This window comes from Lonchura striata, chromosome 4, assembly GCF_050655825.1.
Source record: "Lonchura striata isolate lonStrDom1 chromosome 4, ASM5065582v1, whole genome shotgun sequence".
Taxonomy (NCBI): domain Eukaryota; kingdom Metazoa; phylum Chordata; class Aves; order Passeriformes; family Estrildidae; genus Lonchura; species Lonchura striata.
Window position 1 is genome coordinate 50,326,911 of NC_140706.1, and position 15,141 is coordinate 50,342,051.

The 15,141-nt window shown below is 36.5% G+C and overlaps 1 protein-coding gene across 18 annotated transcripts in view; it reads right to left on the reverse strand.

The window, feature by feature from the left end:
- The window catches only part of RAP1GDS1 (Rap1 GTPase-GDP dissociation stimulator 1), a 90,465-nt gene that overhangs the window by 22,055 nt on the left and 53,269 nt on the right, over positions 1-15,141 (reverse strand). For 9 of the 18 annotated variants that reach the window (XM_085579049.1, XM_021550335.4, XM_085579053.1 and 6 more), the window contains one exon: positions 3,474-3,620. The exons of the other annotated variants lie outside the window; for them this stretch is intronic. In XM_085579049.1, coding sequence (XP_085435175.1) covers positions 3,474-3,620 — 147 coding nt within the window. The remainder of the gene's footprint in view (positions 1-3,473; positions 3,621-15,141) is intronic. 18 annotated transcript variants of the gene reach the window in all.

Consider the following 15,141-nt stretch of genomic DNA (forward strand, 5'->3'; position numbering starts at 1 on the left):
TACACAGAAGCTAATAACTGAAAGCAGGGATGAGCTATTTGTGTCTGATTGAACTTGGGTAATAAAATACAGTGAAGGCAAAGGGATGTTTTCCATTGGAAAAAACCCTCTAACAGTGCAATTAAATATCAACAATTTTTTTAAAGTTTAGAAGAACTGCAAGAAATGCCAAAGTTTGAGTTTGTTGTCTTAACAGTTGTAGTTACTAATGAAATGGTAAGATACCAAGGAAGCAAAGGAAGAATTGAAAGACAGTAAGCAAAAATAATTCCTCAAGAACCTTGTAAAAGGAATCCTATTTTTAAAGCTTAGACAACACTGTTATGACTAGAGTTAACAATTGCAAGCTGAGTGTCTAGAATCAGGATGAGATACAAGAATCCTCCATCCATTTGAATTTGCACTGTTTAGGAAAAGGATGTCTTAATTGTAGCTGATCATTAGTTGTTTCTCTTGTAAAACTCATGTGAGATAAATCCCTTAAAGTACTCAAGACTGAGTCTCTCATATTTAAAAAAATAATGCAGTTGATAGTTACTAATAATGAAGTAGTAGCTATTGGAAAAAGAGGGCAATTAGCTGACTAGGAATGACAAACTGTTTGGAATCAAATAAGACCATTTATATACCATTTTGCTCATAAAATGCTAATGATTAGAAAATATTAGGGTGTTCACAGATAATTAGAAGCAACTAAGAACCAATTGTGCTGTAATGGTCCTAATTTGGATAGCTAGTACAAATTAAAAGAGTGCAAGCCATTAAGAGCAATTAAAGAAATCTTCCAAGTCCCTACCTGTAACTTTTTACACAGCATGCTAAGCTGGAAAAGATTATAGAAACATGTAAAAAGAATGTAGAAGTGCTGTTTCAAAGACTGAAACACTTCCTCCTTACCTAATATATTTTATTTTATTTTTGTCCAATTGGTTTCCATAACTATGGACAAAGAAATCTGTGACTCTAAGCTTAAATCCGTTACTGCTCATCCTTCAGCAAAACCAATGCAGTGTTTTATCTTCTTTGTAAGTAGCTGGGATCCAATCTTTGCAAGTAATCCCAAAAATGGTATTCACTAAATTGTGAGCACAATTAACTGTCAGGGCAATCTCAGTTTTGATGTTTAACAGGTCAGCAAAGAACTGCATTTAGTCAGAATATTATTCACCTGCTGCTGCAATGCGTGGAAGTAAGTGGCTGACTAGGGCTTGTAGTCAACCTTGACTGCTGTCCTGAAAATTCAGGCTGGCCCACAGGTGACGTTTTTAGACCAGCTCACAATTACAGTCCAATTGTACTCGTGACTCTTAAAACTGGCAAGACAGGTCAACTATCCGTTTCTCCATTCACATGCTACAGGTATGGTCACTAAATTTTCTTCTAAAAATTTAGTCCTCTAAATAACATTTTTCTTTAATATTGATTAGTCATATTATTTGGACTTTAATTTAATGGTTGCCCCAGTCAGTGAGCAAATTCACAATAAAACTAGAGGATACAAATCTTACACAGTCTACCCATGAATGCTGTGCCAAATATGAGCTGGGTTCCTACAAAAGGGACCCTTCCTCATGGAGACAACCAAGTGTGTGGGGTAAGGTGGAGGTTTGGTGAACCCCCAGCACTCCTCCCTGATGTGATGGTAGAACACAGGGCTGGTGAGCACCCTGATCCAAGAGCTTGGAATACTCCTGCATTTCTCACTTCTGACACTGCTTATGTGGCTCCTCTGAATAGTCAGTGTGAAATGAAAGATGTCCTTTAGCATAGAGGAGAGCAGCTAGTGAATCCTCCTGGCTGTCACTGAACCACACAACTGCTTTATTGATTGCATCAGAATAAACTCTCTTACTAGATGGAATGAGTCATTTATTCAATGTTCCAAACAGTTAAGCTGTTCAGAAGCTGCTTGTTTAGGAGATTTATCTCATAATTAGTTTTCGCAGAGAAGATCTGCTGGGAGCTTGGTCACTGAAGCAAAACTGATAACAGTATCTCTACACATTGCTTTTGGATTCATCTGTCTTAAGCTACCAAGGCTACTGTATGCTCATTAGTCTTAATAGAGAGCATTCTGGTAGCTTAGAGGTGAGAATATCTATCTATTTCCTCCAAATATTGTAACAAAGAAAAGTACTCAGTTAACACTATGAATTATAATAAATGTGATACTCATGCAAAGTGGTCAAGCAAAACAATTCCTGGAAACCATATGAAATGAAGGAACTAGAAAGTTGCTATTTAGAGAAGATGGAAGAAGTACTGTAAACAAGAATTCTTAGATAATACAAAGAAAAGAGGAGGGAAAAACCCAATGTAAGAACAAGCGAAAGAGATGAGACACATACAACAATTATATTTGGAGCTGGATGAGTAACACAAAGAGCTGAGATCTCCAGAAAGACAGCCCAGAAAACACACATGGAAACTATGCTAGAAGAGATGATAAAGCAGATTAAAAATGTATACAATAAAGCCTATGGACCATCCTGAAAAGCAGAAAAGTTCTGGGGACATAGAATTGGAAAGTGAGTTACAGCAAGTGCTATCTTTCAGGAAGTGGTGAGTAACTAATAAAGAAGATATTTCTTCCTAAGATTAAACACTACAATTCAGGACATGGGCATGACTGAAAATAATGTAATTACTAACTGTATTTGTAATCTGTGCCATTGCAAGTCAGGGGAACAGCCTCGCTGTAGTCTTCCTAATGTATTCCAATTTTCTTTGCATTTTGAAAACTTGAAAATGTGTGAATGCTGAAAATATATTTTGGCACATTAAAACACTTGTGTGCAGAAGCAAGCTAGGTACTAGTTTGTACAACTAATGTAGAATACTATTGTGTTACTCTCAGTGGTCAAGGTTTTCTCATTTGATATACTTTCATGTTTTTGTCCCAGTCCCTAAGCATCTCCAATTAATGGGATAATGAACATAAACTTATAATTTGTAGACACAGAACAGTGTTGAACATACCTATAAATGATTCCCCATTTATCTTAGAACAATGTAACATATGGTTTTATATACATTTCACAAGGAGAAAAATTATTAACTGGCATACATACCCTTAAATAATTAACAACACTGCATGTCTGCAACAAATTGGTCTTATGATGTTGATACTATTTGAGAGAGTACTTAATGTAGCCTTCTAATTAGCTTCTGTAAATTTGTCTGATACATCTTTATGCTTTGCTTTTAGACATAGAAGTAAATTCCAGATGCTGATCTTAAAACTTCACACAATTTATTTATATGGAATTGTGTCAGAATATATCTAGTATTTCTGGGAACAAAATTTTACTGAAACAGAAAATTGTATATGTGAATTGAGGTTTCTGATCTCTTCAGAATAATTTAGTGTTAAGCATCCACAATGTGAACCTACAGATAATTTTAACTTTTTATCTTTTTTTGTTGGGGTTGTTCTCCTGGTAGACATAAAGCAAATTTTCGGTGTTGTTTACCATTCTCATTGCTATAGTTCATCAGCATGCCACAAAAGACAGTCAAGAGCTTCTCACTGGCTGGATCTGTTTTACTGCACAGTGACCTTAAATGGTCTACTACAATATGTGCACCACCTGCATGGTCAACTGCATTCCTGCCCTCATCTGTAAAACAAAGAGTTACATTAAAAAAAAAATGAAACCAAACTCCACCGTCGAATCCCGAACGTAACAGTAATAATACAAAATGAAGCTTTTAAACAAAGTGAAGTCATTCCTCCAGTGTTGTCAAATTGATATAGAGAGATACCTGAGGGCCAATTTTTAGAGCAACAGAGCTAGGAAAGTGAAAACACCTTCAACAAAAAGGATTAACCACCTGGCACTAATACCTTTATAAAGAAGTTCAGTGTTTGAGGCAGAGCTGCTGGAGCTGATAAATAATATTTTGAAGATGCACTGAGTTTTGCCAGAGGGAGGTTCTGAGCCCTTGACATGGCCTAGTCCATATACAGGTAAATTACTCTTGCTGTTACACAAATCATGAAATTGAAATATTGAAAATAAATTGCTTGGATTACTTAAAAACAAAAAGGGGAATAAAATGGACAAAGCAGACAGAAGTGCTGGTTCCTAGTGGCAACTGTTCATGCACTCAGTCTGCCACACAGCATGTTCTCTGCACTTCTATAGCTGAAATTTAATACCACTATCAGATACTTTTTGTATGGCTAAAACAAAAATTTACATCTATAAAAGACTACAATGTTCTGAAGGGTCGTAAATAACACATCATAATCTTTGTATGCAACTGTTCCTATGTAACAAATCAGATTTGACACAATGGCGTAAGAATAAAGGAAAAATAGGCCTTCTATTACAGTAATCATCAATACTGCTTCCTTCCCCAGCAGTAAGCAATGAGCAATAGACAACAGTCAATACATTAAATTCCAGGGCTTCCAAAAGGAGAGATTTTCATGTGAGCTACCACTGGAATCAGCTGGAAAATATTGATGAAAACAAAACCTTGTGGGAGGAAGGAGGAGGGAGTCTTTAAAGTTTTGCAATATAAGAAAAACAAAACACCCTTGCCTCAATTTCTTCATGGCCCCAAAGCCAATCTCCTCTTTTCCTTGTTATTCACCACTCTACCATCCCTCCTCTCTCTCCCCATCATATTTGCAGGTCAAGCTACCAAGTTTTTGTCATTCAGCAACATATTTAGCATGAAACCCAAGGCTGTTCACATTTATAATATGATCTTCCCACTGTAAAGTGTTCCAGAGCCCTGCAAAAAGAAGCTGCCAAATCTTCCAATTCTTGTAAATACTATTCATGAGCTTTATATACCCCTTACACTATATATAAAAACCAAGAGTCTAAGTATTGCGTATAGGGACTTAAGAAAATTTGCTGAATGGAACTGAAGGGAAGGTAATTCTTGGTAGGTCTTAAATTATTACTAAAGTAGTAAGAATTTTGCAGACTAAATTCAATGCCATGACTCTTTCCACCTTGGACAGGATCAGGATGTCAGAAAACTGCATTTTGCTGCTGGGATGTCTATTTCATTTTGACAAAGGAGAAACTGTAATCTACTAAACAGTTAAATTCAATGTAGGACTCTGTGTCGAAACAACAACTATTAAAAAAGGACAAACAGAAAAGAAATTTCTCAGCTCTTTGATGCCATAACAAACATAGCTCTAATGCTGAAACAAAAGGAAGTCCTACATCAAAATGCAGTGAAACAATATAGTCAGGTGTTTAGACTCAGTGCTTACATCTACCAAATCAGTAGAGAATAAAAAGTAATTTGGGTTGGAATATTCAAGCCTTCTGCCTTGTTTATCCTCTTCTGGTATTTTTTACTTGGAAATTTATGTAAATACATGATTCTGTATTTAACTCATCTGTCTGTGAATCAAAACAGGTATGTAAAATGAAACTGAATCACTGATTCTGGATCAGATGGACTGAATGTGGTCCTCAAATTACTATCATGCAACTTAAATCAACAAAGATGATAAATTCAGGTAAGAATCACATGTCAAGCTCCACTGTGTCTTGATGTTGGTATCTACATGTAAAATATGTAAGCAAAGTATAATAGAAAGGTAGAGGTTGGTGAGTGAGAACAAGTGTTAAAACACCAAAAAAAAAAAAAAAAAAGTTACAAGTGAAGTTCCTTACCTGGGCAGAATTTGGCAGAACTCTACTGAAAATTACTGTATGATAATATTTAACAAGAAATCTAAGTAATATATCCTGTAAATTCATATATGTCTGGCTTATTAAAAACTGCTGTACAGTCTCTCACTTCAAATACATGACAAAGCTTTTATCCACACAATGTTTTTGTTAAGTAAGCAGATCACCATCTTCTGCTGTACAGCAAAAGTAAAGCAGGAAGACTGAGAAACAAATCTCACTCCAAGAAATGTCTGACCTTATGGACTACTCAAAAAGTTAGGTACAAATGAACCTCAGAAGGTGGCAGACTGTAAGAGCCAACCTTTGGCAGGACTACAAATGCTGGCAGACTTGTAAAGGAGATGCCATAACGGAGTTTGTTGCCCTCCCTCTTTCCCATGCTGAAGCTCACCCTGCATGGCTGCTTCTCTGCCCCAGGCAGCTGAGTGAAGAACAGACCTGGGTGAGTGCTATAATCAGGATCTCATGGTGCTGCCTTCTTTGCCCAAGAGGATTAACTCAGCTCATTAATGCAGGGCCACAAAGAATCCTGCACCAGATGTCAGAGGAAAACCCTGAAGGTCCTGCCTACCAACTGCCAGTGCTGCTGTGACACTCCACAGCATCCCCAAGCAAAAAGTGTAGTCCTGACTCAGAATGCTTCATGTACGTTTCACCAACTCACTCCTCACTGCTGCTCTGTCGCTAAGGAACAGATTTTGCACACAAGAATACTCATCAAACTCCAAATCATTTACAGTCAAAACAAGCCCACAGCATGTTGCTGAGTCTTGTTCTCAAGCCAACTATTACCTTGCAGTTCAGCAGCTCTATGAACTCCCACACTTAACGTGCTTCCAAGCCTCCCAGAAGCTGCATTGAATTTTTTTCCTGTGACCTTTTTAAATAAACATTTGCTATTCCTAAGAGAACAGTGATTGAACAGTTTAATGAGAGCATTCACATTTCTGCTTAAAAATGCTTCAGTGCAACTCACAAAGGGCAGTGCTGTTGTATAGCTTTCTTTTAAGTTCATGTAGTATGGTCTAAAGATGCCAGAATGAGAACCTAAGAAACCAGACATATTCTTTTCACTGTAAAATGTACAGTAAGGTTTATTACAGAATGAGTTTTTACTTCACAATGTTCTAGCCCAATTCAACACAACTGTCTCTAAGAATTAGTACAGTCCCTTTTTCTATCCTGAATTGCTCAAAGGAGTTGCAAAAAAAAAGGTTTTAAGTGGATTTCAAATTACTGTAACTGTTCACACTCCCTCTATGAACAGTCTTGTCAAATCTTCCTGTTGCTCAACCATGCCCAAAATCAACAACCACTTTTTTTAATGTACAGGATTGTTGAATCTTTACAATGTAACACTTAGAGTGGTTTCAATTGGCTTTTCACAAGCTGTTTGCATCACTTTCCCTTGAGTTTTTTTCCATAATTCACCAAGCCCTAAGACAAATCATTAAGTCACAAAATGGTAACAAGTCAGGAAAAAAGGCTGTGCCATAATAGAACGAGATATTGGGAAATATTTAGGCTTAAAAAATACACCAATTTCTCAGATGATCAGCTAGAAAACAATTTGATGGCATTTCTTAAAAATAAGCTTTTTGGCTTTAAGTATCAATTTACACTTTGAAATGTTCTAGTATTCTGCAACTGGATACCTGAATTGTCATTTCCCCAGTTCATGTTCTGCACAAGTTTATTGGTTTAAATAGTTGCATAAGTATAAATGGTGTAATGATCAAATCCATTAAGTGACATGCTGCCATTTTACTTTAATTGCTTCATCATTATTGCTTTTGGCTACAGTTCTGCATTTTTTGACCAAAATATTGCTTAGACTCAACAGTGCTTTACAGATAACTCGCTCTTGCTTTTCTTAATTAAAAAAATACAAACTAATCTACATTACCCCAATTTGGGGGTAGGAGGGACTGCTCTTTCTACGTGTTCTATTTCTACTTTCCCCTGTTTTCTAATTAGGTCCTCTCTACAAGACTTTTATGATGAGGCAGTAATTTGCTCCTGCTGCTTATTCTTTCACCTGAAACCATAATAGTCTGTGATAGCAAACTGGCTGCTGCAAGGAAATTATGATGTCGCATAATATTATGAACATGTGTAAGGATAAAACTGCAGGAATAGAACTCCAAAAGAAAAAAAATCCTGGTAACATCTGGAAAAAAAAAAAGGAAGAAAATATTAAAAAAGCAATGGCAAACCCTGAGCTAGTGTAAATGACATTAGCTATGTAGACACTAGGAAAAATACTGCCCCTTATATAAACTGGGACTTTATCTTTTCTTTCCCTGTCTGAACACTGTAAGATTAAAACTTTCCATGCAATTCTGCCATTCAGTTTTAGCACTTGACTCTACTTTTTATCCTCAGTCTGGTTTGTGTATGCTTCTTGGTCACTGCCCCTGTCAGGTCTCTGACTGCATCACTACAGACCATAACCCTGTTACACAACACACAGTAGCATTTCCTTAATTTTATTTTTCAAGGAAAGTAAACTTCATGTGATTATACTGCACTCGCATTGTTTGCTACTTTTCCCATGTCTTCTGTGCAATCTTCTGTAAAAGAGACATTACACAGCAATACTGTATTTTGAGATTCATATTTTAATAATTTGAAAGATAATTTTTGGATTGCTCTGTCTGCACTGAAACTTCTCTTTCCTTTATTAATTCCTTTAGGAATTTTAAGGCTGATTACCAGAAGTACAGTTTTGTTTTATTTGCTTACTGGTTAAAATCAATCAATCAACATAATCTTAAAAGTTCTGGTTTATAAAGAAAAAAAAAACAAACCAATCTTGAATTAGTTATGCTTGCTTCAGAGATAAACAGAATTGTCCCGTAATCAGTTCATCTCAAAAAGCTGGCAGGTATCCTTAGCCCGAAGGGTAAGCATTGAGGGTACTGTTTGTTAAGTTATTCCTTTAGAATTATTGCTAAAATAATAAATATGTAAACAGTAAACTAGGAGAACACTAATTTTTAATACAGCCCCTTCAAGGACTGAAAATAGACATACTTGATCTTTTTGGATAAAACTGTTGCCAGCAATTTTTTTGGCTAATGACAACTGATGCAGCAATGTGTTGGCCCTCTTATGCAACTAGTTTATACTAACAAACAAATACAGTTTTACACTGTACCCAAACAGAGATCTAGGGATATTTTTCGTAGACTCTTCATAATATGTTCAATGTGTGAACCACGGGATATCAATGCTAACAAGCCCTAGTCTCTTTCATTATTTCTTTTGTCTACAGAGTCAAGAGCTTGGCAGAACATTTGAGAGGAAAGGTAAGTGTGCAGGTATTGAGATCTTCCTAATGCTATGCTGAGGTAGTAGTCAAATGCAAGCTGGATTCAAGACCACAATGTAATTTCAGTAACATTTGCTTATTTGTCATATTCCTCTTATGTCATATTAATACAAGAAAAATAATGTGTTTCTAATTTCAGACTAAAGAACAGTGATGGATTTAATACTCAAGACTTCAATACTTTTCTTCTAGTCAAATGCTACTAGTCAATCTGATATTCTAGTATAGCAGCAGAAATGGTTTTATCAGCCACAAGACATACAACACTACTAGACTCAGTATTGGCAAGTAATTTGTTCTGGATTCCAAGGATACTTCAGTGTGCAATTAAAATGTAGTAATTACTGCTACTGAATTCTGTTTGAAATTAAAGAAGCCAACTTAGAGAAGAGAATGTTCTACATAGATATACTAAAATCAGGTAAATGTCTTCAAAGCTGAATGTAGCTTTGCATTCCTTTTCATATACAATATGCTTATTGCAGACTCTTCAGTTGATTTTATAACTCTATGAAACTCCTTAGCAATTCCATTGCAGTCACACAAATTACATTTATGAGAGTAAGTCAGAGCTGAAACGGGCTGAGTATTTTATACAGTACAAACTAAATCATGGAACTCAATTACACAGTAAAAGTTTCACAGAAAAACAGCAGACAGTTTTTCTACACTGGTGAATAGGCATTTATAGAATCTCATGCTATTAACAGAATAGACTTGCACACCACAATTAATTTAGAATTCCTACTCCCAGGCCTGCAGTACAATGTTGTCTCTCAGCTTCAAACTCTCCAAGAGAAAGAGTGTGAAGTGACCATGGCATGGTCACAGTCTGATGCAGAACAGGGTTGTGCTGCTGGCTGCTACTGACAGAAGCCTAAATGAGCTGTGGATCCCCACCAAAGCAGCCATAGGAGCAGTCTCAGAAAGTGGGAAACCCATGGCAATTTGGAATAGGTTGGGAAATGCCCAAGATGGAAGAAGTAAAACAAAATCCAAATAATCTACCATAAAGCATATTTGTGGATTCTACTAGGGTACTTTTCTTTCCCTGATAGAAAAAGACAATTATTTCAAGAACTGAAAAAGTAATAAGTGGACCTGGGATCTGTAATAAAACATATAAAACCGAAACTCCACATCAGGGATCTACAAACAGCTGAGGCATGTCTTGGGTTTGGGGTCAGTGCTATTTGTCCCAAATCATGAAGCCTAGGAGGAGCCTAGCCCGAGAACTCATGGGTTTTACATCACCTCTCAAATGCTTGATGATCTAGAAAGATTTCCTCAGAATTCTGATACCATTTAAGCCAGCTGTAAAATAAGAAGTTAGAATAATATTGTTTAACAGCTTCCTAAGAACATTCATGATTAATTGCTAGTAAGAAAATATTACTGACGAAGTATATGTTGGCATACATACACTCTAGTTTCTATCAAGGACCTCTAAAGTAAAAATACTGTGGTTTTCTAAGACTGTGGGCATGCCTCAGAGGACAGATCTAAAAACTATATTATTACTGTACAGTCAAAACCTTGAATTTGAATTATCTGCAAGCAAAACAGTTTTCAAGCCATAATTTAAGGACTCTGGTCTTGATTTCTTGGTATTTCTTGGGAAAAAGCTTAGTAGGTGGCATATGCATTCGGTAAGATCTATTTGATAAGTGAAAAACTGTGGTAAGATGCTGCCTAGCTACATGAATCAGGGTGACCTTCATAAAAATTATTAGCCAGTAGTGTACCATTATCAACATCAGTTGTGTTCTAGGATTCTGCTGGTTTTCCATATGGTAATAAAAAATGTTAAGCCATTTTTTGAAGAAAACTGAATTTGACTTCTTTCCAGTATGTTTTATTTTAAAGTGTCTGATTTTATGCTGTAGATATGAAATTAATTGTACCTCCTGAGAGAACATAACTGTACAATTGAGGTGTTTCTTATTTTTGTACTTAGCCTTCTGTAGCAGATGCCTGCAAGAGATCTGAACATTCTTATAAGATAGGCAGCTGAGTTTCAAGAATTTATAGCATGTATAAGATCTTTTTAACAAGAAGTGATAAAATATTCATGTTCTGGAGTAGAGGCTGAGATGAAGAGGGATCTGGTTTTATTTGAAAGGCCACGTAGCTGAAATTCATCTAGGAGGCTTGCCATCAATACAGGTAAGACTGCATAGATAACAAAGAAATACACAGCCTGGGAAATGAGAAAAGGACCCAATAAATCTCCTGCTGAGAAGAGTAGATAAGCAGCTGCCAGAGGAGATATAGAATGAGCTGGCATTTTTAGCTTCTTTCCAACTCTATAAGATGCTATATACCAAGTATGGTTGCTAAGAACACATACCCAAGCTGGCAGTTTCATGAAGAAACAAGGCTGTGGTACAAAAAGAAGTAACTTCTGGATTACACAAGGTATCTAAACACTACCTTTAATATGTATATTCTGGAAGGGCAGAATGGGAAATTTTTCACTTCCACTACAAGATATATGGAGAGCTTAATTCCCTTTGCTAGCTTTCAGAATATGTGAATGCTCTAAACAGCAAGAAGGGAATATTTTCTAATGGGTAAGAGCCTAATCCAATCTCAACTGAAGTCAATCAGAATGCCTCCTTCTAGTTTGTATGAGTTCCGAATCAGGCTCTGAATAGCCCAGCATTTCACTTCCTCTTAGAATTATCACTTTTATAGCATAAGTATGGCAGCTTCTATCATGCGCACAGCTCTATATAAAAACACAGGAAAGTAGTTTGTCAATCACTTCAGAACTGCAGTATTTAACAAGTTACCTGTGCAAAGATCACTGAGATTAAAATAGCATGTGCATTGCAAACTTCATGATAAAAAATATTGTGAGGCTATTATTTGCTAAAAAAATAATACTAATATAATATAGCATCATCGTCCATTAAAATTCTTGATAAAATTTATTTGATTGGCATGATCTTTCACCTAGACAAACTACACTGGTGTGGGGGGTGTCAGAGTAGGAGAGAGACCTGGCTACAGATTTTGTCTTTCTGCCACTTTGTCTTGTTTATCTTGCAAGAAAGTAGGCCTAAGTTGAAAACTAGTCTCAGTTTCCCTGTCCCTCATGCACTTGATCAGCCACATGAGCCCAGTCACCAGACTCTTCCCAGCCTACAGTGAAAAAAGCTACCAGAGAGAGCCGAAGGGCGTGCTAATCACCAGGGTGCTCATTACGTGATCATGAGGTGCAATTTGGATAATGCTTTGCTTTAACTCAATACCCTAATGGCCAGAGCTGATGGTAGCAAATAATTCTTAGGCTTTATCTACAGCAGAATTAACCATTCTGCACTGACTTAAGACATTGCTTTTTGCAGCAAGAACCATATTAAACATAACCTTTTCATAAAATGGACATGAGATCTTTACATTGCACGTGGAGCCAAGGTGCAGGGAGAACTTAGAAGAGTTTGGGAGGTATCCCTTATTTGTAACATTTGTAGCTCTGTAATATCCCTTAAAGAGCAAACTTCCTAAAGAAACAGCACCGGGAGGAATGACAGGAGGGGATGGACAGAAAGACAATAGAAAGGTACCTACAGTTTTACTCATGAATAAAGAGTGGTGAAGCAACTAGGATAGCTGTTATGCTCTGACTGGACAATTCCTAAGAATTGAACTTTGATTATAAGCAAAACAACAAAACTGGTGGTTAAAAGGAAAGAATGGGTTAGGAGCTTTGTACCTAATAATACAGGTCTGATAAAATGCTGCCCATGAGTATGGCCAAGGACTGTGTTGTCTGGGAATTTGGAAGTATAAGCAGCTGTACTTGGTACAGGCTGCAGATACAACGGGGGAGAAAGCAGGAAGGAGGAGAGATCACGTCTCCGTTTATTTACTTTGCACTTTCTGCTTTGATGAAAATCTGGGGGCTGAGGTGTATGTGGCATTTACTAGACAAAGTGTCTAGAACAATTGTAGGCTGTACAGGAACATGTAGTAATGTATCTGTTCTTAAACTGTAGGGCTGCACTGAACAATCTGCATACAGTTGCCTCTGACAGTCTGTAATTCATTACTTCTGACTTAAAATCTTTTTATCTGCCTCAATTGTTTCTTGTATCTCTGCATACAAGAGGAAGGCTGGGAGACCAGAAACTTATCAGAAGTAACAAAGCTTCCTTCTACCCTGCTTTGTAATTATATTTGCTGTATTCTTGATGTTCAGAGATTCACATAACACAGATTTCTTTGAAACAAATACTTTAAAAAGGATGCTCTCAAGGCTGCTGGGTATAAGTTTTACCTATTTTTCCTCTTTAACTCTTTATGTAATGCATTTAATTCTCTGATTTTCTCCCATGTTCAAATAGGTAATTACGTAGTGTTTTCAAGGGCTAACACATATGAGCACCCAGACAATAACATGTCTTCCTCAAACAAAACAGACAAGAAAATTCATCAGTAAGTCAACAGGTTTTCATGTCATGTTTTCTGTGAGGAAATGAATCTGTTCAGTGAGGTCTCTGGCCAGGTGTAATTCCCCTTTAACTCGTGGGAGGTACTGAATCTCTTTCAGCATTGGGACTTAGTAATGAATTACCTTTCAATAGTAGCTGTTTTCCAGGAGTAGCCACTCCTGAACTTATGGGGAAATGGTCTTGCCTTCATGCAGCAACTCTGGGATCTGTGAACACTGAGGAACCACTGCCATTTTCCTTTGGAAAAACAATTCAGGTAATCCTTCTCCTCTTCAAGGCTAGTTTTAAGGGACTTTCCCTGCAGAAGCAGCTGCTTGTCCCACAACTTTCATCCTGCACCACACCAACTTCTCTCAGAAATAGTGCCCTGATTAACTCGCTTTGGCACAAGCTGTCACTAAACAAAGTGATGCATCCTATACAGGACAACTGGGTTTTCAATATAAAGAGATATTGCTATCAGCCATCCAATATGGGCTTTATAGCATGAGCATATAGGGCTCAACCTAACATTGATTTAGGACTTAGAGACATTCCTCATTGCTGCACATTATAGTTACATGGCCAGTAGAAGTGCAAAGAAAAGCTAATGTAATTGGAAAAATATAGTTACTGATGTATTTCAAGTTCTTATACAAATCACAATTACCAGAAGGGTAACAGATGCTTTTGTCTCAATTGGAAAAAAAATTACTATTGATATGTAATATTTTTAATTAGAACTACCAGCTTCCACATCTTGTCTTTGTTATACTTTATATCTCCTTGTTAGGGGAAATTAATATATTTCAGTTTTTTACTATTGAATTTTCTAGTAATAAGCATAGATGAAAGTATTTGTCCTAGAGAAGAATTTAGGATACAGTGCATAACTATTTAACAATTACACATTAAGTTAACAGAAAATGTCAGGATGGATGTGACAACTAAGCACTGTAAATAGGAACTTCCACTCAAATTCAATATGCTAACCTTGATTTTTGTCACATTTTATTACACTTTACTCATTAATTTTATTCACATACACAGGGAAGGTAGTGACTGTCCTCCCACAGAAGCACAACAACACATGGCACACAGAACACATCACTGCCTACTGTAGATTTTATCAGTGCTAGCTTTGCTCCACAGAAGGACAACACAAGATGAGTAATAAAGTTTTCTGTACAGGATAAATTCTGTAATGTAAAAGCCAGCAGCAGTCCACAAAACCTCACACTACAAAACCATTTCTATGTGCCCTTATTGTATTTAATGAAAAAATGTGGGATGAACAATAATGACATAAACAGTTACATAGATTTCACTTATATGAAATAAACCAGTGCACCTTGATTTCCTACATAATCCTGAAACAGAATATAGAAAATAAATTATGTTACAGGAAGTTTAACAGCTTATTTGTGAAGTTTCCATTGGGAAGCAGCTGTACTGTTGATTGGTCACCTTAAAGAAAACCCTAAATGAAAGAATTACATGTTAACATCCTCAGGCAGTAGTTGTCTGTAACTGGAAATGACAATATATGATTAACTTCCCTGAGGTCAAAGGCAAGGTAATTTAAAACAACATAAAATGTAAATTTTCAAACTCAGATGAAAAAAAGTAGCAAGGAGAAAGGCTACAGTCAGTATTCATACAGCTGAACTTTTGGTAAATGCAATACAGTATGCAA